The following is a 24,920-nucleotide window of genomic DNA, read 5'->3' as shown; positions in this document are numbered from 1 at the left end:
ATAGTTGATGTCAACTTGCTTGAGTTAACTAACCATGAAAAGTGATCACCTATATCTACATTGGATAACATTCGATAAAAGCTCTAAGCGAATATAATCTTGGAAAGGGTAATTTTAGTCATATATCAGGTTTTGATTTGTGTTAGTAAATTGCGGATTTTTGCATACAATAGTTCAGTTGAATCTGGTAGGAAAAATGCCCCTTGTAATTTTACTCCCAAACGTCCACGGCAATTTAAAAAACTGAAAGATACAAGTTTAGTTCATTATTGTTCAAATAGCATTCCCACCGTTTTAAATTATAAAGGAGTCCAGCAGGAGTTCCCGCCCCATTGCTGCTGACTGGATGCTGGATTATAAAACTGATTGACATGAAATTGTACAGCAGCTTTGGAGAAACTGCCTTTTTATTTATGGTGAACAGGTTTGTTCCAATTACTGTGCTTGTGAGGGCGTTTCCCCCGTCCCTCTCACGCCTGTACAAATGCATTAAGCAAAGTCTAACAGCTGGAACTTAGGGAGCACATTATTTATAACCCGAAACGACGAGTTATTTCCGCCAACCTCCAAGTTTCTTTGAGAAAACATACTCCAGGGAGAGGAAGTCTATTTCTCTGAGGAGTCCGGCTAGCGCAATGTCAACATCGAAGACCAAGTCAACGGTGCATGGTTTTAAAGTTTCCCTCCAAAACAACAACCATTGAAGCTTTAAAAGCTGCATTGTCCATTCTCCCAACACAGAAAGTCAACTCGAAGCCAATGCAAAATTAAAGGCCAGAATTTTGTGCACTTAAACATGAATTACTCGAACCAGTGCGTCGCTATTAATTAAATGTAAATTACTTGGGAGAGAGGGTTTGACTTTGTACCGAGCTCAGTGCATCACTGCGGTCAAAACAAACCATTAGTTTTAAAACAGACTCGGATGCTACAAGATGTCGTGGAGGTTGTCTTTGTTTTTGGTGCATTAATTGTGCGTAGAAATCCCACCAAACATTTATTTCCACGATTCAGAATCAGGCTGTTTATTAATTCATGTTTTCTTAATGACTCCACCCGACACAGTTTGTTTGTTATGCACTGCTCTTACTAAGGGATAATACAAAGCAGATTGCTGTCACTTCTTCGAATTTGCAAGAGTAAAATTAGACAAGGAGCAAATGATCTTTCCAAGTCTCCGAACAGGGTCATTACAAACAAAGGTCTTTTCTTTCTGTGCACTCCAGGTCTGGTGTGACTTATCTTCGTGTGTGTGTTTGTGTGTGTGAGGGAGAAGTTTACTGCCGATTTGGCGATAAGGAATGCGCCGCACAGTTGACCAGCCGCCCCTTGCAGACGGCGGCGCCCTGGAAAGCTCTGACCACTGGTTTCCTGTGCGGAGGAGCTGCAGCTCACAGCTGCAAAGAACGTCTCGCCTCTCGTCTCCCTGCAGTACCAGTAACCCGCAGCCACCAAGAAGGCTTAAAAGGGCAATGGATAACGAACGTGGCCCCTTATTTCTTTGAAATAATGCTATATTTAAGTACAAAGTCCTCACGTGCGATAGTACAAGACGCGATACATCCTCCAAACGGCGTTTCCAGGCGCGTTAGAACATTTATAGCTCGAGGTGGGACCCACCACCACTTTTTATGATCGAGCTTGACAAAGTTTCCCCTCTTTACTGCACGGAACAGCCAACCAAACAGACCTAATGACTGTGACGGAAGCAGAGTTTCCATATTGTGCCATTTGTTTTTGTTTTTAAAAAGCATAACTTAAAATTTGTTCTCCAACTGAAAATTTGGCTTCTGCTACCCATAAGCTTAAAAAAAGATCTTTTCCCTGAGACTGAGTGGGTACAATATGAAAAATTGTCTGAAACGGTATTCAGAAATTGTCAAGTTTGTTCGGTCATTTTTTTCTGAAATGTTAATATTCAAGGTCACAGATCAAAAGGGAAATTAACAAATTCTATTATTGGTAAAGAGAGAGGAGCCTATTCAGCACGGTGACCCCGCACACCCATTCAAATACATCAAATCCATTTACTCACCTTAGCTCCATATTCTGAGATACCCTTGCCCAACAAAAATCTATTACTCCACGTCCTGAAACCTCCAATTTTCCAAGATTTTTTTTTAGGGATGAGAATTACAGATTTCAATTCTAGCTGTTAGTTGTGACCTGAACACAGTCATCTCTTGATGCAGTGGTGTTTACCATCTTTCAAAGGAAATGGGACACTGTTCTGGGCATTGCATGTGGTCCCCTGTGCTTTACATCATACTTAATCTTTACTTGTCAAACCGATGGCATATTATCCCATTCATAACCAGCATAAAGGTGCAGGTTTTGGTTCATAGTAAACTCAGCCAATTTGCAGAAATTCTTTTAACTTGTGTCTCCAGCAATAAGTGTTGGGACTAAGTCAACCATAACAATGCTAAAAAAAAAAATGCATAAAAGCTTTTCCAGTTACCACTGGTAACTCAGTCCCCTGTCTGCAGCATCTACTGTCAAGATTTTGATTTGAACATTGATTCTAATGATATTTGGTTCTATTAGACTGAACAGCCAGATGTTAACTGTGCAGAAAACTGGATTTTTACACCTGATTGAAGAGGCGGGGTCTTCTTCGTTTGTAGCCAGCGATATGTCCAATTGGTGATTTACTGAAATAAAAGGTTAAATCAATAACTGCATAGAAAACAGGAATAGATCTATTTCTGAAATCTTGACTTTCACCCATGCATTTGGATGTAATTCAGAATAGATGCAAATTATGAAAATAGGCCAATTTGTAAAGGCATTAGAGATAAGCAACTTCTTTATGGTATTTATAGGATATATATTTAGGAAGTGAGTCCATTCAAGTCTAAACTCTACAAAACTGTCCACTACACCTTAATTAGAACACTGGATGGCACCACCTAGAGTTATGAGGCATTTTTTTTTTGCTTTTATTTTACTCTGAGGTAAACACTGTATCCTCATTAGCTTTGCTTATTGCTTCTATAAACGAGTATTTTAATGTGATGGGACCCACCATGGACAGAATGGCAATTTGATTTGAGTTTGCTCACACAACATGCCATGTCCATGCACAATATGTAGGCAGTGAATGTGCATACACACACACACACAAATATTTCCTTTTTAACTTCATTTTATTTGAAAACCTCATTGGGCTGTCTGCTGGGGCCCATCAATAGCCATGAATACCAGAGAAACACTGGTTTACACAAACACGTTACATATGAACATACGAATTAGGAGCAGGCTACTCGGCCCCTCCAGCCTGCTCAGACATTCAATAAGTTCATGGCTGAACTGATTACTCCACATTTCCACCTACCCCTGATAACCTTTCACCCCCTCGCTTATCAACAATCTATCTACCTCTGCCTTAAAAATATTCAAAGACTCTGCTTCCACCGCCTTTTGAGGAAGAGAGTTCCAAAAACTCACGACCCTCAGAGAAAAAAATTCTCCTCATCTCTGTCTGAAATGGGCGACTCCTTATTTTTAAACAGTGACCCCTAGTTCTAGATCCTCCCACAAGGGGAAATATCCTTTCCACATCCACCTTGTCAAGACCCTTCAGGATTTTATATGTTTTGATCAAGTCACCTCTTAGTCTTCTAAATTCCAGTGGACACAAGCCTAGCCTGTCCAATCTTACCTTGTAAGACAGTAGCCTGCCCATTCCAGGTATTAGTCAAGTAAACCTTCTCTGTACTGCCTCCAATGCATTTACATCCTTCTTTAAATAAGGAGACCAGTACTCTACACAGTACCCCAGATGTGGTCTCACCTATGTTGAAGCATAGCCTCCTGTGTATTCAATTCCCCTCACGATAAACGATAACATTCTATTACTAGAAAAGTTACGGCACAGAAAGAGGCCACTCAGCCCATTGTGTCTGCACGGCTGAAAAAACTAGCCGCCCAATCTAATCCCATCTTCCAGCACCCGGTCCATTGCCTTGCATGTTACAGCACTTCAGGTACAGGTCCAGGTACCTTTTAAATGAATTGAGGGTTTCTGCCTCCACCACTGATCCAGGCAGTGAATTCCAGACACCTACCACTCTCTGGGTGAAAAAGTTTTTCCTCATGTCCACTCTAATCCTTCCACCAATCCCTTAAATCTGTGCCTCCAGTATCACCTCCTCAAATGTAAATACAGCTTAAAAAGGTAATGCAGTCCCAGTTTTGTTTTTCTTTACAAAACTACATTTGGGATTTTTCATATAGTTTTTTAAAAACTATAATTGTTCTCTAATTGGACTCACCAACACCTTTTAAGGATTTTGGGTTCATGAAGGAGAGGACCCAAATGATAAAAAAGAAAAACAAACAGCTTTTAAACTTTATTGATTACTCATTTCCAGACACTGCATTGCTGGTAACTTGCTAGAGTTTCCTGGTAACATCTTGCCTTGGCTAGCTGGGAAATTTTGGTCACTCCACCAAGTGAGACATGATAAACCGTTGACCTAGCACAATACTACAGCAGTCACATATTTGATTTGCCAAATACATTCATAGGAATAGCAGCAATAGCCTGATGAACATTGGTACTAAATTAGTGCTGCAAAATCTATAGAGGTTATTGCCTGCCTGAACCACCCAGTATCTAACTGTACATGCTCTTCTGAAGAGTGTATAGCATCACAGACCAGCCAAATGGATTGTACTGGTCTTCACTTTTTAAAAATGGGATTTGGCAAGCACATGATCAATTCCAAACATTAAACGATATAGCATTGAAGCTATGTAATATATCCAAATAACCTCCAATTAATAACAATGAAACTAATTGTGAAAATACACCATTTGTTGTAGTGAAATAAAGTGCCTTTGGACACAATTACCTTTTTCTCCTAGTTTCCCCACTTCCAACAGTTGCGATAGATTTTCTATGAAATTGAAACTTCTGACCATGGAGTCCCCAGAAGTGTCAAAATGCTTCAAAACCTTGTACATGGGCCTTTGTAAGTCAGCATTAAAATTATTTACAGAAACAGAACCTCACAGCACAGTTGTGCGTCTAAGGAAGATTTGACACCTGTAGCCCATTAGGCCTTTATATGCACGAGAGATTGTGAATGCAAGATAAAGGCTCATCACAAACAACTGATGTACAGTGTTTTAGATGGTTTTATGGTACAGTAAGGATATATCGAGATGAAAAACACTATCTACTGCTTATTAAATCCAGCAATAAATATTGTAGACAGATATTTTCTCTCCTATTTCAAGAGTTTAAGAATTCAGGCTAAGAGAAAGAAAATTATAGTCAGGCTGAGTCCTGAAGAGATTCTGGATAATGGAACAAACATGACTTGGTTGCTTGGCCTTTTCCCACCCATGTAGGCTTATCTTTTCATGTTCTGCCTGGTTAATTTACACCAACATTCCTGGTGTTATTTTTGTTAGGTAAGGGTATCGAGGGATATGGAGCCAAAGTGGGTAAATGGAGTTGACAAAACAGACAATCTAATTGAATGGGGGGACGGGGTGAGGGGGGGTGGGGGAAGAGCAGGCTTAAGGGACTGAATGGCCTACTCCTGTTCCTTTGGCACAATTGTGCTTCACAGCCATCAAGAAAATGTAATTGGAATAACTGCTACTAGCGATTGCAATTCACAATGTGCACTTTGTGTATGAATGTTGACTGCAGATACTGGGTAAAAAAATGTCAAGTGTTCAACTACACTACCAGACCTTTCCTGCTAACACCAGCCACTCAGTGGTCATGGTGCTACACAAATCTGTACTTTCATCTCTGGTAAGGCCTGTTGGCACCACTGACAGAAAAAAGTGAGCATTGGACAGCCACTAGCTCCCTGAAGGAAAAGGTAGTACAGAGAAAAAAGGATAAAGCAGAGAGGAGAAAAATAAATAGGGTAAGAGAAGGAAGGCCCTGAAGACAGAAGTTGTAACAATATTTACAAACTACATTGGAATGGCCAACTCCAGCATACAAAGTTCAGTGCCCTGACAGACTGCAAGAAAATGGACTTTTCAATTAGATATGGTCCAGTGTGCACACACAAGATTCCTGTGATGTAAAATGTGTCTGTACAATATTAAGCTGCATTCTTCATAAAACTCAACTGTAGTAGAATTATATTAGCTGGCAAGGTCTGGTAAGGAGGTGGAGTAGTAAATGTGTCAACTAGGCTGCATGTTAAGAGCACCAAAAAATAAATCTCCACACTATCTCCAACTTCAAAATACTTTCAGAAATGCCAACTCAATTTCTTTTTTACAATTGTCTTTTAGTTATGTGCCATTCTGCCATTGTGATGGGCATCATGAAACACACTAAAATGACGAGATCTCAATGTTGTAATTTAAAAAAAAAATGTAATGTGTACTTTATCAAAGAAAGCCATAGGGTGCACCAATACTGGAACTTTCATGTTGGTACCAAATGGCTTCGGCTGCATTTTGAACATGGGAGTGGTGAAGAAAATCGAAATTTCAAACCTCACAAAAGTCAAGTGGGATGATCCACCATTACCCACCACACCCAACCAGACCATCTCACTATCAATAGCATTATTGAGAGCTCACAGTTGAGTTTCCTACAGTGTCTGTGAGATATTCGATGATCCTGTAAGCACAATATTGTATGGTTTTGTGTGCTCATGTATGTGACCTATCCTAGTAACAAAAGGGCTTCCTCATTTCCACAAGGGTAGTCGAATACCATATTAACACACAACTGTTCCACACTGCTCAATAGTTTAAAGAAAGAACACATCCTTAGTAATCCATTTTTTCCAGTTTACAAAATGGAAAAGTCCTTCAATGTCATTTGCGTTTGGGAAACCTGTTGGAATAAGTGGTTTGTGGTCATACTTCATTTGGGCAGGTGGTTCCAGATTTTTCAGATGTGCAATCAGGAAATTGTCTCTTTAAACTCGACTTCCATTTTTTTTTTAAACGAAAATGTTCCAGCCACCAACATTGGTCTTTAAAATTCTACTTCTGCATAGCAACCAATGTCTGGGCTGGGCTCCCCTCCCACTCTCTCAGCAGAATTATTACTGATCAAAAATGCAAACAACGAATGCAGTTCTTGTCTTAAGAGAACCCATTTGAGATGCCCCATCATATATTACACAGCATTATGCACATAAACTGCAGCTCAAATGTTAAACTGTGGGAAGTGGAGGTCATCGTTGCAATAATTATTGAACCACTTTAAGTAATTTATCAGAACCAGACATTTAGAATAAGGAGCTCGTTGAATAAAGTGAATGCATTGACATGAATTTCCCTTTCACAATTAATGTGCCAAATATGCGTACAATACAACCGGAGAGTAATTAGTTTGAAATAATGATCTATGCTTCATTTCAGTTAGCTGACATCAACGCAGCAACTTGTTATTCTTATTATTTTAAAACGGCGTTTCCCTATAGAGACTAATCTACAAAAAACAGGTACCTGTCCTGTTAGTTTAATCAATCCGAACTTATCCAGGCATTCATGTGAACTTCAACTGACGGCCAGCAAGAGAGGAAAATAAATGCTTATGTTTTGTTGCGAATTTGCCAAAAACTTTTTCCCTTCTCAAGAGGCCACGGGGGTCGACCCTGGGACCTCGCCAACAAATTGATAAATGACCTTGACCCCCACACCCCTCCCCCCCCCCGCAACTCTCCCAGGAAGATTGAAAATGCACTAATATGATTGACAGGCGGATAAGATTTATTAATCCTCCACAATGGATGAAGTCAGCAAAGGAAAAAGAAGTTAATTGTTCAGACGTTGACTACAGGACTCCTGTGTGTTTTTAAAAACAATTTAAAGTTACAGCCTTTGAAGACCTGCATTGACATCCATTGTAGAAATATTTACCCTCTGTGTCTCCTGGAATAAATACATCGCCATTTAATTAAAGTAACTGGAGTTACTCTGTCAATGGTCAGTCCGATTATAAACTGATTCTAATTGCTAAAATGTGTTGTATGATTCACTGGGAACAGTCGTTTCATTTTCATGCTGAATATTCTGAACGTATTAGCCATGCAGACACTGCATTTGGCTCAGAGCTGGTTAAAATGGCATTTCCTGGATCCACAACAAAGCCACGAAGAGACTTAAAATTCAGGTGGGGTGGGGGTTAACACAACAATCTTACCACTGGAGACGAAATTCGACACCCAGGGCAGTCACAGATTGGAGGATGTACCTGCAAGACTCCTTTTGACATAAGCGTCTTCAAACTTTTCCCTGCATTAAAAATGAAATGAATTATTAAAAACAAAAATCACCTTGAGATCGCGCTATTGCGCAGCGTAAACTTTTGTGTTATGTAGAAATTCACCTCTCAAATGCTCACGGTCCTCCTTAAACAGACGTTTAATTAGTTACGAACAATCCCCAGAACGGCAGCAACACAATAGGACACCTTAAAAATACTGGGAAATACACTTCCCTTCCGCTGCTTTCATCTTTGCTCCGCCACACGAGCAGATAATTACCGGTTTACATTAAAACGACGGAACTCTTGAGTAAATGCGGCAGTTTTCCTCTTTGTAACAATGGCGCTGGCATGAATGTTGTTTGGAGAGAGCGGAGTCACACACACACACACACACACACACAGTTAGAGAACCAAAAAAACTGCCCAGAGCCAGACACTAAACACTGCCAGAAGCAGATACTCAGAGCCAGACACTGCTAGAGAGAGACAAACATTTCCAGAACTCCAGACTGCTGGAGAAAGCAGCACTGCCACAGCCAGACAGTGCAACAGACACTTCACATTGCCAGAAGCATATACTCCCGGAGCCAGACACTGCTAAAGAGAGATTAACAAACAGTAGCAAAAGCAGGCACTGCCAGAGAGCCAGAGACTGTCAGAGGGACTAACACTCACAAGCCAAGGCAGCAACTCACTCAGCCCTCAATAACAGCACGTGGGCATCCCATCCCAATGTCGTTCCCACAAGGATCAAAACACAAGCACTGTGATTCTCTGGTAGGCACAGTACGATTGGGGCATCTAGTCACATTCCACAACGTTACTTACCGTCTTGCTGGTTTGAAAGCAGTCAGAAAACACAGACCCTCCTCTCCCCCACCCCCCCCTCCCTCCTCCTACCCCACCCCACCCCACCAACTCAAAGAGAAAAAGCAAATGCCAAACCCACATCTCCCATTTCTGCAACTGATTGATTCAGAGTATCACGTTGGTTATTGTGTGATAGGTACAAACTAACACTCTGTCCAATCTGATTGCATTATATGCCTTTACTAACCACTTCCTGGCTCATTCAATCTTCAAACCATTCCTTATAGACACAGCCAAAGGGACCCCCCTCCCTCCACACCCCTAATGGTCCGATTCTGATCAACGCACGTTAATCGATTCTACAAGCAAAGCCAGATCAATACATTTCATGGTTCAGCTTACCCACTTCCTGATTTCCTTTACACTTTGAAACCATTTAGGAGAAAAACAAAAATGCGCAGGTCCTCCCCCCCACCCCCCGCCCAAAAAAATGGTTCTTTTCATTTCTGCTGAACCACCAGCATCCTGTCAGTTGAGCCTGGGATACAGAGAGAAAGAGAGAGAGCAGACTCCGGGGCAAACTAACACTGCGGACAGTAATCTCACTTCCTGGTTCGTCTTTCTCTTATACTCTTCTCTCTAAACTTCACAGACCTTTGACAAACAAACCAAACAACGACAAAAACTGCAGCAACATTTGCTACTATTTCCTTGAGAAAAAAAACAAATGTGCTTTTATTCCAGTCACAGTAATCGCACTTGTTACCACTTCCTGGTCATTTGTTGTGTTGAATTAGTTAATTACCAGAGGACAGCGGTGATGAATGACTATCCAATTGTACAGTTTGCCCAAACAGGGTCCAGTTCAGCCAACTTTTACGCATAGAACTTTCTCAATCAAGGGCATAAGATGCGAGCTGCCCCCGAGTGAGCAATAATCACATTTTAATCTCTCCCTCCTCTGCATTGATAAATCCAGTGATCTCTCTCTCTCTCTCGTTAATGTACTCACCTTTATGCCTTATGCTCCGTTTCCAATCCTTAGCGGTCTCCCTGCCGCTGACGAACTGAAATTCGTTGGGAGTCAGCCAGTCGCCCCTGTAGCGGATGGAGGGTCCTTTGCTTCCCTGGCACAGCTTGTGGATGTAGAGCAGCGCTTTGTTTTCGCCGCACTCCACCTCGATGCAGGGCTCCCCGTTGTCAAAGATGGGCTGGAAATCGGGGATGGAAGAGAAGCGCTCCAGCATCAGGTCCTCCGGGTGGCGCGTCTCATGGAGCCCCAGGAAGGCGCGCTGGTGCTGGGCGAAGAAGTGCTCATAAGGCGGCGGGTGGGGGGTCACCACCTGGATGGTCGCCGCGTTCAAAGGGGCCAGATACTCGGGCAGACCGTCCAGCAGACCCCGAATGATCATCTCGCCATCGGCTCTCTCCTTCTTGATTGCTGGCATCCTCATGAACAGCCCCTTATCTTTGGAGAACACGCCTGCGATAAGTTCTTTTCTCTGTAGTTTCTCCTTCTTAACCAAGCCGTTAAAATGCAGGAAAAGCTTCGACCTGTGATATCCCCAGCCCTCAACGAGGCACGACTTGTCCGTTTTACTTGGGTCTAACACTCCGACCTCTCCCGTCTCTCTAATCTGCTTCTCCGTACCTGACATCTTGGAAAGGTATTCGCCGCCGTGTACATTATGTTGGTAAAATGCTTATTGATCCACTATCGACCCACCTTCTCACTGGAGCAGTTTCTACTGATACCCTTTTCTTATTTCCGGGCGAGCTCGAAACTGGCAGCGGTTTTAATTCGATTTAACCACACTGGTCGAGTTAAAGTTTTCCCCCCTCTCTCCCTCTTTTTTTTTCAATGAACCTTAACAAGATCTGCGGGGCACATCAACTCTATAAACGATCACACTTGTACATCTCTGCTTCCACTCTGATAAAACACTTTTTAAAAGTTGGATAATTTCCACCAAATGTAAAAGTTTTTTTCAAAAAAAACTCCCTCTTTAGATTTCCAAATAAACACGTATTTTTTTTTTTTGAAAAAGGAAGTTATTAGCGACTGGACTGCTTCATACATTTTATTTTAAACCTACATTTTTTTTTTCTGGAGTCACGCTTTAGTTCAGACATAGACGAAACATGATTTGCCCTCTCTGCTGCTGCTAACTTGGCCCATTTAAACATCACAGTCTGTCAGTGGAAGGAAAGGGGGTTGCTCAACGGACGACACAGTGACATTTTTCTGTCCAATTAATTATGGAATATTTCCTCCTCCACTGCTCATATTCCAAGCCTGTCTGGTTTTGACAGACATTTTCAACCAAATGAAATAATGATTGCTTCGTTTTAATTTCCAGAAATATAGCTTTCAAGTTCAGAATGATCATTTTAACTCCAAGGCAGTGGATAATGAATGTTTACAAACAGCATTGTTTAACCATTTTATTCAGAAACAGGGCATATTGTCCAGGATATGATTATAAATATATTTAGTTATTTTAAGGAATGATAAAATATGGTTAGTAATTTTTGTGATTGATTACTTGCACTTGCAAAGAACCATAGAAAGATACAGTGCAGAATGAGACCACTTGGCTAATTGCGCCTGTGCCAGTGCCAGTGCCAGCTCTCTGGTGGACCTGTCAATTTTGTCCCACTCCCCTGCCCATTTTTCCCCCTTCATTGTATTTATCCAGTTCCTTTTTGAATGTTACTATTGAATCTGCTTCCATTGCCCTTTCAAGCATACCAGACCATAACAACTCGTTGCGTAAAAAGTGTTTCTTCATGTCACCGCTGGTTACTGTATCTCCATTTTGCCTTCACTACATCACCATCATCAAACAGGAGTCACTCAGAAAGGACTGATTGTGTGACAATTTCTTTGCCTTCTCCTTCCCACTATCATAAAGCGTATCACCTCTCAGTCTCTCCCTAATGTGGTTTAACATCTACCTGCGGCAGACAGGTTGACGTAACATTCAGCTGAAATCCAAGAGCAAATGACATGCCATTCCGAAGCCAATGGACATCTAGCTATCCTTGTTACGAGTTGGTTCTGTTTCAATTAGTTTCCAAGCCAATTTCAACACTCTTCAAAACTGAGCATTACACTATTGGTGTAAATGCAGTAAGGTCCCTCTCATCACCCCACCTCACCCCATGGCTCAGCCAGTTTATTCACTGAGTAGTTGACCCCTATGGCAATGGAGATCCTGAGTTCAATTTCCAGTCTTTGAATGAATCGGCTACTCCTAGCCTGGTTTAGGGAGGGAAAAAGCAGCCAACCGTCCCACTCCATTGCCCTCCATTGAAGCTGCACATATGTAGAAGTCATTTGAGGTTCAGCTGTGATGCATCCTGTGGTTCAATAGCCTGCTAACACTCACTATCTGGGGAAGATATTGGAGGGTGCTGGGTACATGTGGAATCAGTAAGGAGTTAATGTCTTAGCTGAGCAGAGAAAATTGGGAGCAAACCAACAAAAAGTCAGAATATTCAGTAACAGGTTATTGAATATGGAATTTATTACATTGTGAAGGATGCCTATGTACGTCTTTAATGCCATGTTATTCAGTTCCCTCCCTGTGGTATCCATCCTGTGTTAAATGTCTTACTTTGAATATTTGGTTTACACCAAATAAAGCAGTGTTATTTTCTTACTTGCTTTTATCTCTCTCCCCACCTCTTGTCTTATCTTACACTATTCCTATCTGAGATAGGAGGGAACATACCAGTACACCAAAATGGTATGGCAATGATTCACTTATATCACAAGTGTCAAATGAAATCTAATGTGAAATTAAGTTTACTTTCCATTTTTTTGGTGAATACTTTGTGTTCACCAAATTCTGAGGAAAGGAAGAGACTTCCACGTTTGGCAGCCAATGTCGTCATTGAGCTTTCATGCGTCTGCCTGCAATGAATTTGGCCTAACCATCAGCCTCAAGAAAACGAACATCATGGGGCAGGATGTCAGAAATGCTCCATCCATCAATATTGGCGACCACGCTCTGGAAGTGGTTCAAGAGTTCACCTACCTAGGCTCAACTATCACCAGTAACCTGTCTCTAGATGCAGAAATCAACAAGCGCATGGGTAAGGCTTCCACTGCTATGTCCAGACTGGCCAAGAGAGTGTGGGAAAATGGCGCACTGACATGGAACACAAAAGTCCGAGTGTATCAGGCCTGTGTCCTCAGTACCTTGCTCTACGGCAGCGAGGCCTGGACAACGTATGCCAGCCAAGAGCGACGTCTCAATTCATTCCATCTTCGCTGCCTCCGGAGAATACTTGGCATCAGGTGGCAGGACTATATCTCCAACACAGAAGTCCTTGAAGCGGCCAACACCCCCAGCTTATACACACTACTGAGTCAGCGGCGCTTGAGATGGCTTGGCCATGTGAGCCGCATGGAAGATGGCAGGATCCCCAAAGACACATTGTACAGCGAGCTCGCCACTGGTATCAGACCCACCGGCCGTCCATGTCTCCGCTTTAAAGACGTCTGCAAACGCGACATGAAATCGTGTGACATTGATCACAAGTCTTGGGAGTCAGTTGCCAGCATTCGCCAGAGCTGGCGAGCAGCCATAAAGACAGGGCTAAATTGTGGCGAGTCGAAGAGACTTAGTAGTTGGCAGGAAAAAAGACAGAGGCGCAAGGGGAGAGCCAACTGTGCAACAGCCCCGACAAACAAATTTCTCTGCAGCACCTGTGGAAGAGCCTGTCACTCCAGAATTGGCCTTTATAGCCACTCCAGGCGCTGCTTCACAAACCACTGACCACCTCCTGGCGCGTATCCATTGTCTCTCGAGATAAGGAGGCCCAAAAGAACATAGAGATAAAGTCCTTTTGCATTGCCTCACCTCATACAGTCCTTTTGAAAATTCTTGTTTAACAACTAACTATTTTCATAGCCTTTTAGCAGTAATGAATGCAGTCATTTGGAGTTTGGTGCAGTGGATTTGCACCCACTAGGAACTGAACTGAGACATCTCAAACTCATTTCACAAAGGAAACTTAAAGCCAACATGTAGAGAACACACTCATTCCATCAGTCTAGGTAGGATTTAATCTCAAATCCTGGAGGTGAAACCAAGGGTAGTGAGTAACTCACTGTGCTACCTAATAATCCAGATTATTTTTTTCCCTTGAATTTCCTTCCCTCCTCTCATTGAAGTCAATATCTCACACTGAGGTGCAGTTACATGTGGATTAGCTTTCCACTGGCTCACTCAAGTGGACACTTTTCATGTGTGGGCTTTATACAGCAATTATGACAAACTGTCTGACCGTAGGAACATCACAACTGACCTGCTCTATCACCATTTGACATATATTGATATTTAGATGGTATTGTGGAGCAGGAGCCCTGGCTGCTTTTCCCATCTCTCATGCAAGGACATTGAGACCAATTGTAGCACCCCAGCTGGTGCTTTAGCTGAGAACAGGCAACTCATTACAGACCTTCCTGGTTAAAATGACCCAGCACCAATGCTCATTTTATTTATTCTTGAGATTAGTCATCATTGGCAAGGCCAGCATTTATTGTGCATACCTAGTTGCCTTTGAGACGATGCTGAGACACTGCAACACCCGTGGTGAATGTGCTCCTACATTGGTGTTCAGATCATAGGAACAGGAAAAGGCCAGTTAGCCCCTCAAGCCATCAATCAGATCATGGCTGATCAGCAACCTATGTCCAAAATCTCACCTTTTCCCCATATCCCTTAATACCTTTGGCTAACAAAAACCTGTTAATCTCAGTTTTCCTTTTCCTTTCCTTTTTGGCCTCCTTGTCTCGAGAGACAATGGGTAAGCGCCTAGAGGTGGTCAGTGGTTTGTGGAGCAGCGCCTGGAGTGGCTGTGAAGGCCAGCTGAAGCATGCCATCTATCCACTTGTATTCTATTCCTCTAGATATAAAAGCCAGCATTCCATTAGCCTTTTTGATTACTTTCTATACTTCTTCATGATATTTTAATGACCGAGGTACCTAGACCCCCAAATCTCTTTGGATCCCCACTGTTTCTAGCTTTTCACCATTTAGAAAGCACCTGTTCTATCCTTTTTAGGTCCAAAGTGGATGACCTCACATTTGCCTACATTGAAATCCATTTGCCACAGTTTTGCCCATTTACTTTATCAATATCTCTTTGTAATGTTATGCTTCCACCTATACAGCTTACAATTCCACCTGTCTTTATGTCATCAGAAATTTGGAAATATGCCTTTCTATCCCACCATCTGTCATTAATAAGTACAGTGAATAGTTGAGCACCGATACATATTCACATTCTGCCAATTAGAGTACCTGCCCATAATCCCTACTCTCTGTCTCCTGCTACTCAGCCAATTTCTTAACCAAATCAATAATTTGCCTTCAATTACATGAGCTTCAACTGTCTCTTATGAGGTACTTTGTCAAATACCTTCTGAAAGTTCATATAAAGACTCTTTAGTGCCATTAATTTCTTCATTACTGTTAATTTGGGTGAGTCCCTGATCCTGATTCAATATTAGTTTTCTTGGGATGTCTGACATTCTGACCTCTTCCTCTACTGTAAATACTGATGCAAAGTAATTATTCAGCATGTCCGCCATTTCCTAATTTTCATTGACAATATCACTGTTCAGTTTTAAGGGAACCACATTGCTCCTGACCACCTTTTTCCTAATGTAATTGTAAAAGTCCTTTGTGTTGATTTTGATATCCCTTGCAATTTTCTTTTCATACTCCCTTTTTGTAGCTCTTACTATCTGTTTTGTCACCCTTTACTGTTCTGTGTATCTTTCCCATTCTGCAGGATCTGTGGTTTTTTTTTGTTGCAGTTTTGGACGCTTTTTCTTTTAGTTTTATGTTGTCTCTTACCTCTTTCACCATTCTTTGGCAAGTAGAGCTCTTGCCCCTTAGGTTTATAAACTGGTTCTGTATCACATTAAATTCTTTTTTGAACACCTGCCATTGATCTTCCATTGTCTTACCCATTAACAGACTTGCCCAGTTTACTGTGGACAGTCTCTATCTCATCACATTGACATCAGCCTTAACTAATCTAGAAAATTAGTAGCTATTTAATGTTTCAGCTACATGAACAGTAGCTATCAACTCAACTCCTAAACTCTGGCTCATGACTACGAATGAAATGTATGTATGTGGACATGAATTGATGCTTCCCCATCCCCAACACTCATCTCGGTGCATATTGGGAAGAAATGGCTATGCTGTAACATATCACAAAAAGAATATTGAGGTACTGGAGTAGGTGCAAAAAAGAATTACAAGAATAATACCAGAACTGAGAGGTTATAATTATCAGGAAAAACTGGAAGGGCTGGGTCTCTTTTGTCTGGAAAATAAAAGTCTAAGGGGTGACCTGATAGATGTGTTTTAAAATTATGAAAGGATTTGATAGCATTGACGTGGAGATGTTTCCACTACTTGTGGGGAAGTCCAAAACTAGGGGCCATAAATATAAGAGAGTCACTAATAAATCCAATAGGGAATTCAGGAGAAACATCTTTACCCAGAGTGGTGAGAATGGAATTTTCTACCAAAGAGAGTAGTTGAGGCAAATAGCATGGATGTATTTAAGGGGAAGATAGATAAGCACCTGAAGGAGAAAGGAATTGAAGGATATGTTGCTAGGGTGAGATGAAGTAGGTTGGGAGAAGGATGGACTGGTTGGGCCGAATGGCCTGTTTCTGTTCAATGATTTCTGTGTAATTACTCTGTGTGATATATAAGCAAATGATACATTTGCCCAATGACCCATCAGGGAATTTCTTATTGTTGTTTTTATTCAAAGTTAAACGACAAATAATGGAAGACAATTTATGTGAGCTGGCTTTCACCTTTCTCCCCTGGTTCTTAACCCCCTTTTCGCAAATCATCGTAGCAGGATTATAAACAGGAATCAGGTAGAGGCAAAGGTCCCAAAATAAGACATTTCAACAATTTGTGACAGAGCTCGTTTAAATTCTGAACTCCATGTCTCATTGGCACTGCAGATCTTTTAAATATTTATAAATGGAGTTGAGATTTCTCCGCAGGGAGGGAAGGGAAAAAGCAGAGGGCAAATCAAGTCAGAATCCTCTCGTGCTTCGAAGCAGCCTGTTACAGAGCTGCACAGCACCAGAGTCCTGGGAATTAAACTGCCGGCCTGGCCTCTTAATTGGGGAATGTGAAATCTATACCGAGGGAGAAATAACTAAAAATGGCTGTAAAGAAGGAACCTTTGTAAAATAAAGGATATATAGTATGAATATAAAAGGAACCTTTGTAAAATAAAAGAGATAGTGTGTGTATATATATTATGCGTACAATATGCTGTAACACACGTGAAATAAAATCCAATACTATTTCAGTTGAAATCATATGGTGCAAAACCCTACCAGTTCCCATCAAATTGTTTGATGGTACAGATGTGTAATTCATGGCAGTTCATCATGCCACCTAACTTCAGCAAAAAAAAACTTGCCACAACTTTAATGTAACAGCCTGCAATGAATGTTACCTGTATGCATTGTCTAAAATACCACAGGGTGAAGCGTATTTAAAGAATAGAACATAAATTGTTTCTACATTACTCCAGTGGAGTATGGTGTCATTGCAACCCTTCAAGGACATCCTGGGCTCAGTGTTACCTTGTATATAATTTTTACTGGCTGCCATTTTCGGCTAATCGGTAGCAGTTATTATACTACAATGGTTAATCTGCCATGAGAAGGATCATTGCTTGCATGAGGTGCCTTGACCATTGATGCGCATCATAGTGCCTGCTACTGGCAAAGAAATGATCAAAATAAAATAAAACTTCTCCTGCCATTTCCACGATATATATATAATATAGAAATTAATTTATGGGAGTGACTTCCAGGCAGTACTGTCATTTCAGTTGATGGTAAAGAAGCTGCCTGGGGTAATACTGGACCTTAAAGGCTCCTGTCTTGAGTTAGCTGACTCAGTTGAATTAGCAATTACAGTAGTGTAATTGGTTTCAGTAACCATGGGCTAGGAAGGGAATCAGGAAGGATTTCCCCTCTTGATCGCTATGCAGTGATTCTTATCAGACAGTATGTATTTGCTTATGTTGGGTGAAAACAGAATTGGACTTAACCGTGGTATCTTCTGTTATCAAGTGGCTTGCTGACACTCACTTGCTATACTCACCCACGAAGACCTAGATGAAAAACAAGAAGGAGCTTGATGCCCGTGGAACCAGCCAGAGTTGGCACATTCAACAGAGCAGCGGAGAAAAGGGATGGAAATTTGGGAGGATAAAACGTATCACTCTCATTGTTCGCCACATACCTGCACTTCTCAGTGAGACTGCTGCCTTGAACACATTCCACAATTCTCTATTTAAATAGCATCTCTATTTAATCTGACCATTAGGAAAGTATTCTTCACCTCCATTCCTTCTCTGAATGAATAGTAAACTGAAGTAACAATTGTGCCCCTTAGTATTAACCAGCAGGGCAGTTATTTGTATTTTTGAAATACGAAAGAATAATGGTGAAAATTTCTAAACTACCCTGTCAGAAATGATTAAAACATGGTCTTGAGAGCTTTGTGTGAAAGATCTCCAGTGATCTTAAGAAAGCAGTCCCAGGTCTCACAATAAAATAGATTATATAACTGAGTTAAAAAAAATCTGTGTCCACAGATAGTGAGCTCCCCAGTGACATTTTTAAGTCCCTGCTTATGATGTCACTGAAATAGAACTGACCGTACTTTGCCATGCATCGTTCTGGACTTCATATCACAAAAAGGGCATAGAAGCACTGCAGAAAGTGCAAAAAAGATTGATAAGGACAATGCCAGAATGGAAAGGGTATAACTATCCATAAACATCAGCTCATCCAAACGTCTACTCCCTCTATCCTTTTCTACACCAAGTGCTGATCATCTGCTAACCTGCATTGGTTTTTAACCTGTGACCCCCTCGAATTTAAAATTGTCATCCTCATGTTTAAATCCCTAAATGACCTTGCCCCTCCTGATTCTGTAATATCCTCCAGCCCTACCACCCACTCCAAACTCTCTGTTCTCCTGACTGTGGCCTCCTGTGCATATCCTGTCATTTTACTCTATCGTTAGCGCGTCTGCCTTCACCTGCCTCACCCTTACTCTCTGGAATTCCCCACTTACACCCCTCAACCTGTCCGCCTTCCTCTGCTCCTTTAAGAGACTCCATTAAAACACCTTTTCTAACCAAGCTTTTGGTCATCTCTCTTAATATCTCCTTTGGTTCAGCGTACATCTTTTTCATTATGTCTCTGTGAAGCAGCTTGGGATGTTCTTTTTACACTATATGTGCAAATTGTTCTTGTTCTTTTTCCTCTGCTTCAAGTAGTATTATGTAGAAATGTCCACCTAAACAGGCAAACCAGCCCTTGGCTTAGCATCTCATCTGACAACGCAACACTCCCTCAATACTGCACTGGAGTGTCAGTTTAGTTTAGGTGGTTAAATCCTAGGTTGGGACTTGAACCTGTTATGACCCAAGAAGAGTTTATAAGCAGATTACACCATTTGGTTAGATACCAAACTTATTCCGATCATGAGATCACCAGCTTCTAACTTTATTAAGTTCTTCCTAAATTATTGAGTAATATTGACTATTCCACTATGCCTGACTCCATACTTATAATCTGTATAATAAATTTTAAAATCTTGTGTCTGTATGCATTTCCTGTTAACTTATAAATCCCTATATTCGCATTTATAATGGAAACTACCTTAGTAAGTTTGTCACTCCCATAGATCCAGCCTCTGAAAGTGTAGCCATTGGAGTGCCACCACTTGTCCCATAGATCACAACAACAACTTGTATTTACATCGTGCCTTTAATGTAGTAAAACTTCCCAAGGCACTTCACAGGAGCATAATCAGACAAAATTTGACACCGAGCCAGGCAAAATGATATTAGGACAGGTGATGTTGGTCAAAGAGGTAGATTTTATGGAATGACTTAAAGGAGAAGAGAGAGTTTGGGAGGCGGAGAGATTTAGAGATGGAATTCCAGAGCTTAGGACCTAGGCAGCTGAAAGCACAGCTGCCAATGGTGGAGTGAAGGAAATTGGGGATGAGCAAGAGGCCAGAATTGGAAAGCTTCAGAGATCTCAGATGATTGTAAGAGGGTGCAGAGATAGAGAGTATATTATTAACTGTGAGCCAAGTATGAATGCACCAGTACAGATCAAGCATGAGATTGCTTCTAAGTGTGAATGCAACTTATTTCAATATGTTACATTGCACATCGAGCAGTAAAATATGCTGTTCCGATTGAACTGTCGAAACTGCAGTAAAGCCACCTTGCAGAAATGAGAAGGAATTGCTCACCTCAGTTCGTTCATGAACTGCTTCAATTACACTGAGAAAGATCAGGACCTGTGGTCATTTATTCCTCCCAATTACTTGAAATTACATGTTATTTGAAATGAAATAAGAAGCTACAGAAATTAAAGATACTCATTTACGGGCTGTAACTTTAGGGTGGCACAGTGGCGCAGTGGTTAGCACCGCAGCCTCATAGCTCCAGCGACCTGGGTTCAATTCTGGGTACTGCCTGTGTGGAGTTTGCAAGTTCTCCCTGTGTCTGCATGGGTTTCCTCCGGGTGCTCCGGTCTCCTCCCACAAGCCAAAAGACTTGCAGGTTGGTAGGTAAATTGGCCATTATAAATTGCCCCTAGTATAGGTAGGTTGTAGGGAAATATAGGGACAGGTGGGGATGTGGTAGGAATATGGGATTAGTGTAGGATTAGTATAAACGGGTGGTTGATGGTCGGCACAGACCCAGTGAGCCGAAGGACCTGTTTCAGTGCTGTATCTCTAAACTAAACTTTGGAATCTGACCAGCTGACAAAAGATAATTGCAGATGAAGCTCTTATATTATGGGCGGCACAGTGGCGCAGTGGTTAGCACCGCAGCCTCACAGCTCCAGCGACCCGGGTTCAATTCTGGGTTCTGTCTGTGTGGAGTTTGCAAGTTCTCCCTGTGTCTGCGTGGGTTTCCTCCGGGTGCTCCGGTTTCCTCCCACCGCCAAAAGACTTGCAGGTGATAGGTAAATTGGCTGTTACAAATTGCCCCTAGTGTAGGTAGGTGGTAGGGCATATGGGATTTACTGTAAGGTTAGTATAAATGGGTGGTTGTTGGTCGGCACAGACTCGGTGGGCCGAAGGGCCTGTTTCAGTGCTGTATCTCTAAATAAAATAAATAAATAAATTTGTCAATAAACAACCGTATACTTGACTAGTTAGACTTATCACAGCTCAAGTCTATTCTTACTCTCATGAGCCTGATGAAGTTGTATCATATGAATATTATTTAATAACAAAAATAAAAGCGTATTATATTATGTTCTTTGTTTTCTTGAAAGGCACTTGAGATTTTCATGGGGAATATTCTGTACTCATATTTCACAGCAAATCTGACTGTGGGATATTATTACTTTAAAGATTTCTGTCAATATAACACAATATGTTTCAAAAATGTTCTGTGTCTCTTCATTGTAATTTTCGAGCCATTTGCTGCTGCTTTAAATAATCGTCCAAGTCTCAATTTAATACCATCTTGATGAAGTAGGTTTTTTTTGGGTCGGGTGCCTGACGCACACAGAAACACATCACCATGTTTAATAACCACCAAACCAGGTTCCTTAAGAAATCCACCAGGTAGAGTTTCTCTGCCATTGGACTATCTATTGTTTCTCCTCCACCCATTTTTTTTTTTCTCATCCAAATTTAAATGTTTCCTTAGCTTTGAGGTTTTAGCCCTAATAAAGAGTATGCCCTCAAAATGTTGGCCTGGCTTTTATTTTTATAGTTGCTGACCATCCCGCAGTACTTTTCCAGCAATTTTTAAAAGTTTCAGTCAGGGTCTGTTTGCTCAGTTTAAATTGCACAGTTTCTTGCTGTCGAGAAACATCCTGCTGAGATAGCTGCAGCACAGTAGCTTTATTACAGGTCTCTGTCCAGAGAGATAGTTTCACCACTGTGTATAGTTAACTGCGGTCCCGTTGGGCAAAAGTTTGATTTGGAACTCTATATTTTACCAGATAATGACACTAATTATTACCTAACATTTAACATTGTGTGAAATCCACAGACAAACATGATTGTGAAAACAATGTTTGCATTAAGTAATATATACATATATAAAATAGTTGACAAAATGATGCACAACATGTAGCCCAAGAGTAAATCATGTTGAATGATTTTAACGGTCTTGAAACACCAATGCTATTTCAGTAATTCTGGCCTCTTGCACATTGCTGATTTCCTTCACTCATTGGCAGTTGTGCTGTCAGCTGCCTAGGCCCTAATCTCTGCAATCCCCTCCCCACACCTCTCTCCCTTTTTAACCTCTCTCACCCCTTTAAGACACTCCTTAAAACCTACCTCTTTGCCAAGCTTTGGTTACCTGTCCTAATATCCTCATGTGGCTCAGTGTCAAATTTTTTTTTATTCATTTGGGGCATGTGGGCATTGCCATCTAGACCAGCATTTGTTGCATATCCCTAAGTGCCCTTGAGAAGGTGGTGGTGAGCTGCCTTCTTGAACTGCTGCAGTTCGTGGGGTGTAGGTACACCCACAGTGCTGTTAGGAAGAGAGTTCAAGGATCTTGACCCAGTGATAGTGAAGGAATGGCGATATAGTTCCAAGTCAGGATGGTGTGTGGCTTGGAGGGGAACTTGCAGGTGGTAATGTTCCCATGCATCTGCTGCCCTTGACCCTCTAGGCAGTAGAGGTCGTGGGTTTGAAAAGTGCTGTCAAAGGAGCCTTAGTGAGTTGCTGCAGTGCACCTCGTAGATGGTACACAGTGCTGCCACTGTGTGTCTGTGTTGGAGAGAGTGAATGTTTAAGATGGTGGATGGGGTGTCAATCAAGCAGGCTTCTATGGTGTCGAACTTCTTGAGTGTTGTTGGAGCTGCACCCATCCAGGCAAGTGGAGAGTATTCCATCACACGCCTGAATTATGCCTTGCAGATGGTGGACAGGCTTTGGGGAGACAGGAGGTGAGTTACCTGCCAAAGAATTCACAGCGTCTGACCTGCTCTTGTAGCCACAGCATTTATGTGGCTGGTCCAGTTCAGTTTCTGGTCAATGGTGACCCCCAGGATGTTGATAGTGGGAGATTTAATGATGGTAATGCCATTGGATGTCAAGGAAAGATGGTTAGATTCTCTCTTGTTGGAGATGGTCATTGCCTGGCACTTGTGTGGCATGAATTTTACTTGCCACTTATCAGCCCAAGCCTGAATGTTGTCCAGGTCTTGCTGCATATGGACACAGGCTGCTTCAGTATCTGAGGAGTTGCGAATGATGCTGAACATCGTGCAATCATCAACAAAGATCCCCACTTCTGACCTTCTGGTGGAAGGAAGGTCATTGATGAAGCAACTGAAGATTGTTGGGCCTAGGACACTACCCTAAGGAACTCCTGGAGTGATGTCCTGGGACTGGAATGATTGACCTCCAACAACCACAACCATCTTCCTTTGTGCTAGGTACGATTCCAACCAGCAGAGAGTTTTCCCCCTGATTCCCATTGACTCCAATTTTGCTCGGGCTCCTTGATGTCAAATGCCTTATGTCTAGGGCAGTCACTCTCACCTCACCTCTGGAGTTCAGCTCTTTTGTCCATGTTTGGACCAAGGCTGTAATGAGGTCAGGAGCTGAGTGGCCCTGGCGGAACCCAAACTGAGCGTCACTGAGCAAGTTAATGCTGAGCAAGTGTCGCTTGATAGCACTGTCGACCACCCCTTCCATCACTTTGCTGATGATCGGGAGTAGACTGATAGGGTGGTAAATTGGCTGGGCTGGACTTGTTCAGCTCTTGTACACAGGACATACCTGGGCAATTTTCCACTTTGCTGGGTAGATGTCAGTGTTGTTGCTGTACTGGAACAGCTTTGCTAGGGGCGTGGCTTGTTCTGGAGCACAGGTCTTCAGTATTATTGCCGGCATGTTGCCAGGGCCCATAGCCTTTGCAGTATCCAGTGCCTTCAGCCGTTTCCTGATATCACGTGGAGTAAATCGAATTGACTGAATCTGTGATGCTGGGGACCTCAGGAGCAGGCAGAGATGGATCATCCGCTTGGCACTTCTGGCTGAAGATGGGTGCAAATGCTTCAGCTTTGACTTTTGCACTGATGTGCTGGGCTCCCCCATTGTAGAGGATGGGGATATCTTTGGAGCCTCCTCCTCCTGTCAGTTGTTTAATTGTCCACCACCATTCATGACTGGATGTGGCAGGACCGCAGAGATATGATCTGATCCGTTGGTTGTGGGATTGCTTAGCCCTGTCTATTGCATGCTGCTTCCATGCAAGTAGTCCTGTGTTGTAGCTTCACCAGGCTGATACCTCATTTTTAGGTATGCCTGGTGCTGCCCCTGGCATGCCCTCCTGCACTCTCCATTGAACTCATGCTTTCCTGTGTCACTGAACTGACCAGAGTAAATGAGGGATTGGAGCTGGATACTGGGTGTGTGTTCTGTGTAAGAAACAAGTTATTCTTAAATTATTGTAAGCTCTGGAATTCCCTTCCTAAACCTTCTGTCTGATTATCCTCCTGCAAAGTGCCTTGAAATGGTAAATGCAAGTTCTTGTTGTTTATGAGCACCAAGCTACATAGGGAGCATTTTAAAGGAGGAGCGAGAGGCAGAGAGGTTTAGGGAGGGAATTCCAGAGCTTAGAACAATTTAAGAATAACTTGTCTCTTACACAGAACATACACCCAGTATCCAGCTCCAATCCCTCACTTACTCTGATCAGTTCAGTGACACAGGAAAGCACGAGTTCAATGGGAATGCTTTCATGAGATTATCTCAGAAAGATTATCAGCTGCTTCTTATCAAATTGTGATGTCATGCGAGCTGTGTGACAACTG

At 42.0% G+C, this 24,920-nt stretch overlaps 1 protein-coding gene across 10 annotated transcripts in view; it reads right to left on the bottom strand.

Moving 5' to 3' along the window:
• The window catches only part of samd11 (sterile alpha motif domain containing 11), a 231,663-nt gene extending 220,510 nt beyond the window's left edge, over positions 1-11,153 (bottom strand). Inside the window, exons 1-2 of one of the 10 annotated variants that reach the window (XM_068017043.1) lie at positions 11,116-11,153; positions 8,144-8,235 (exon numbers count right to left, since the gene is read on the bottom strand). In XM_068017043.1, the coding sequence (XP_067873144.1) occupies positions 8,144-8,235; positions 11,116-11,152 (129 nt within the window). In that variant the 5' untranslated portion in view covers position 11,153. Of the gene's footprint in view, positions 1-8,143; positions 8,236-8,329; positions 8,999-9,037; positions 9,096-9,421; positions 9,481-10,031; positions 11,081-11,115 lie in introns of those variants that run through there. The other 9 variants (XM_068017037.1, XM_068017038.1, XM_068017040.1 and 6 more) reach the window with 9 other exon arrangements.
• Between the last annotated feature and the right edge of the window lie 13,767 nt (positions 11,154-24,920).

The sequence above is a fragment of the Heterodontus francisci genome, chromosome 37 (genome assembly GCF_036365525.1).
Source record: "Heterodontus francisci isolate sHetFra1 chromosome 37, sHetFra1.hap1, whole genome shotgun sequence".
NCBI classification, from domain to species: domain Eukaryota; kingdom Metazoa; phylum Chordata; class Chondrichthyes; order Heterodontiformes; family Heterodontidae; genus Heterodontus; species Heterodontus francisci.
Note: the sequence above shows the minus strand (reverse complement) of the source record. Positions and strands in the feature narration are given on the sequence as shown.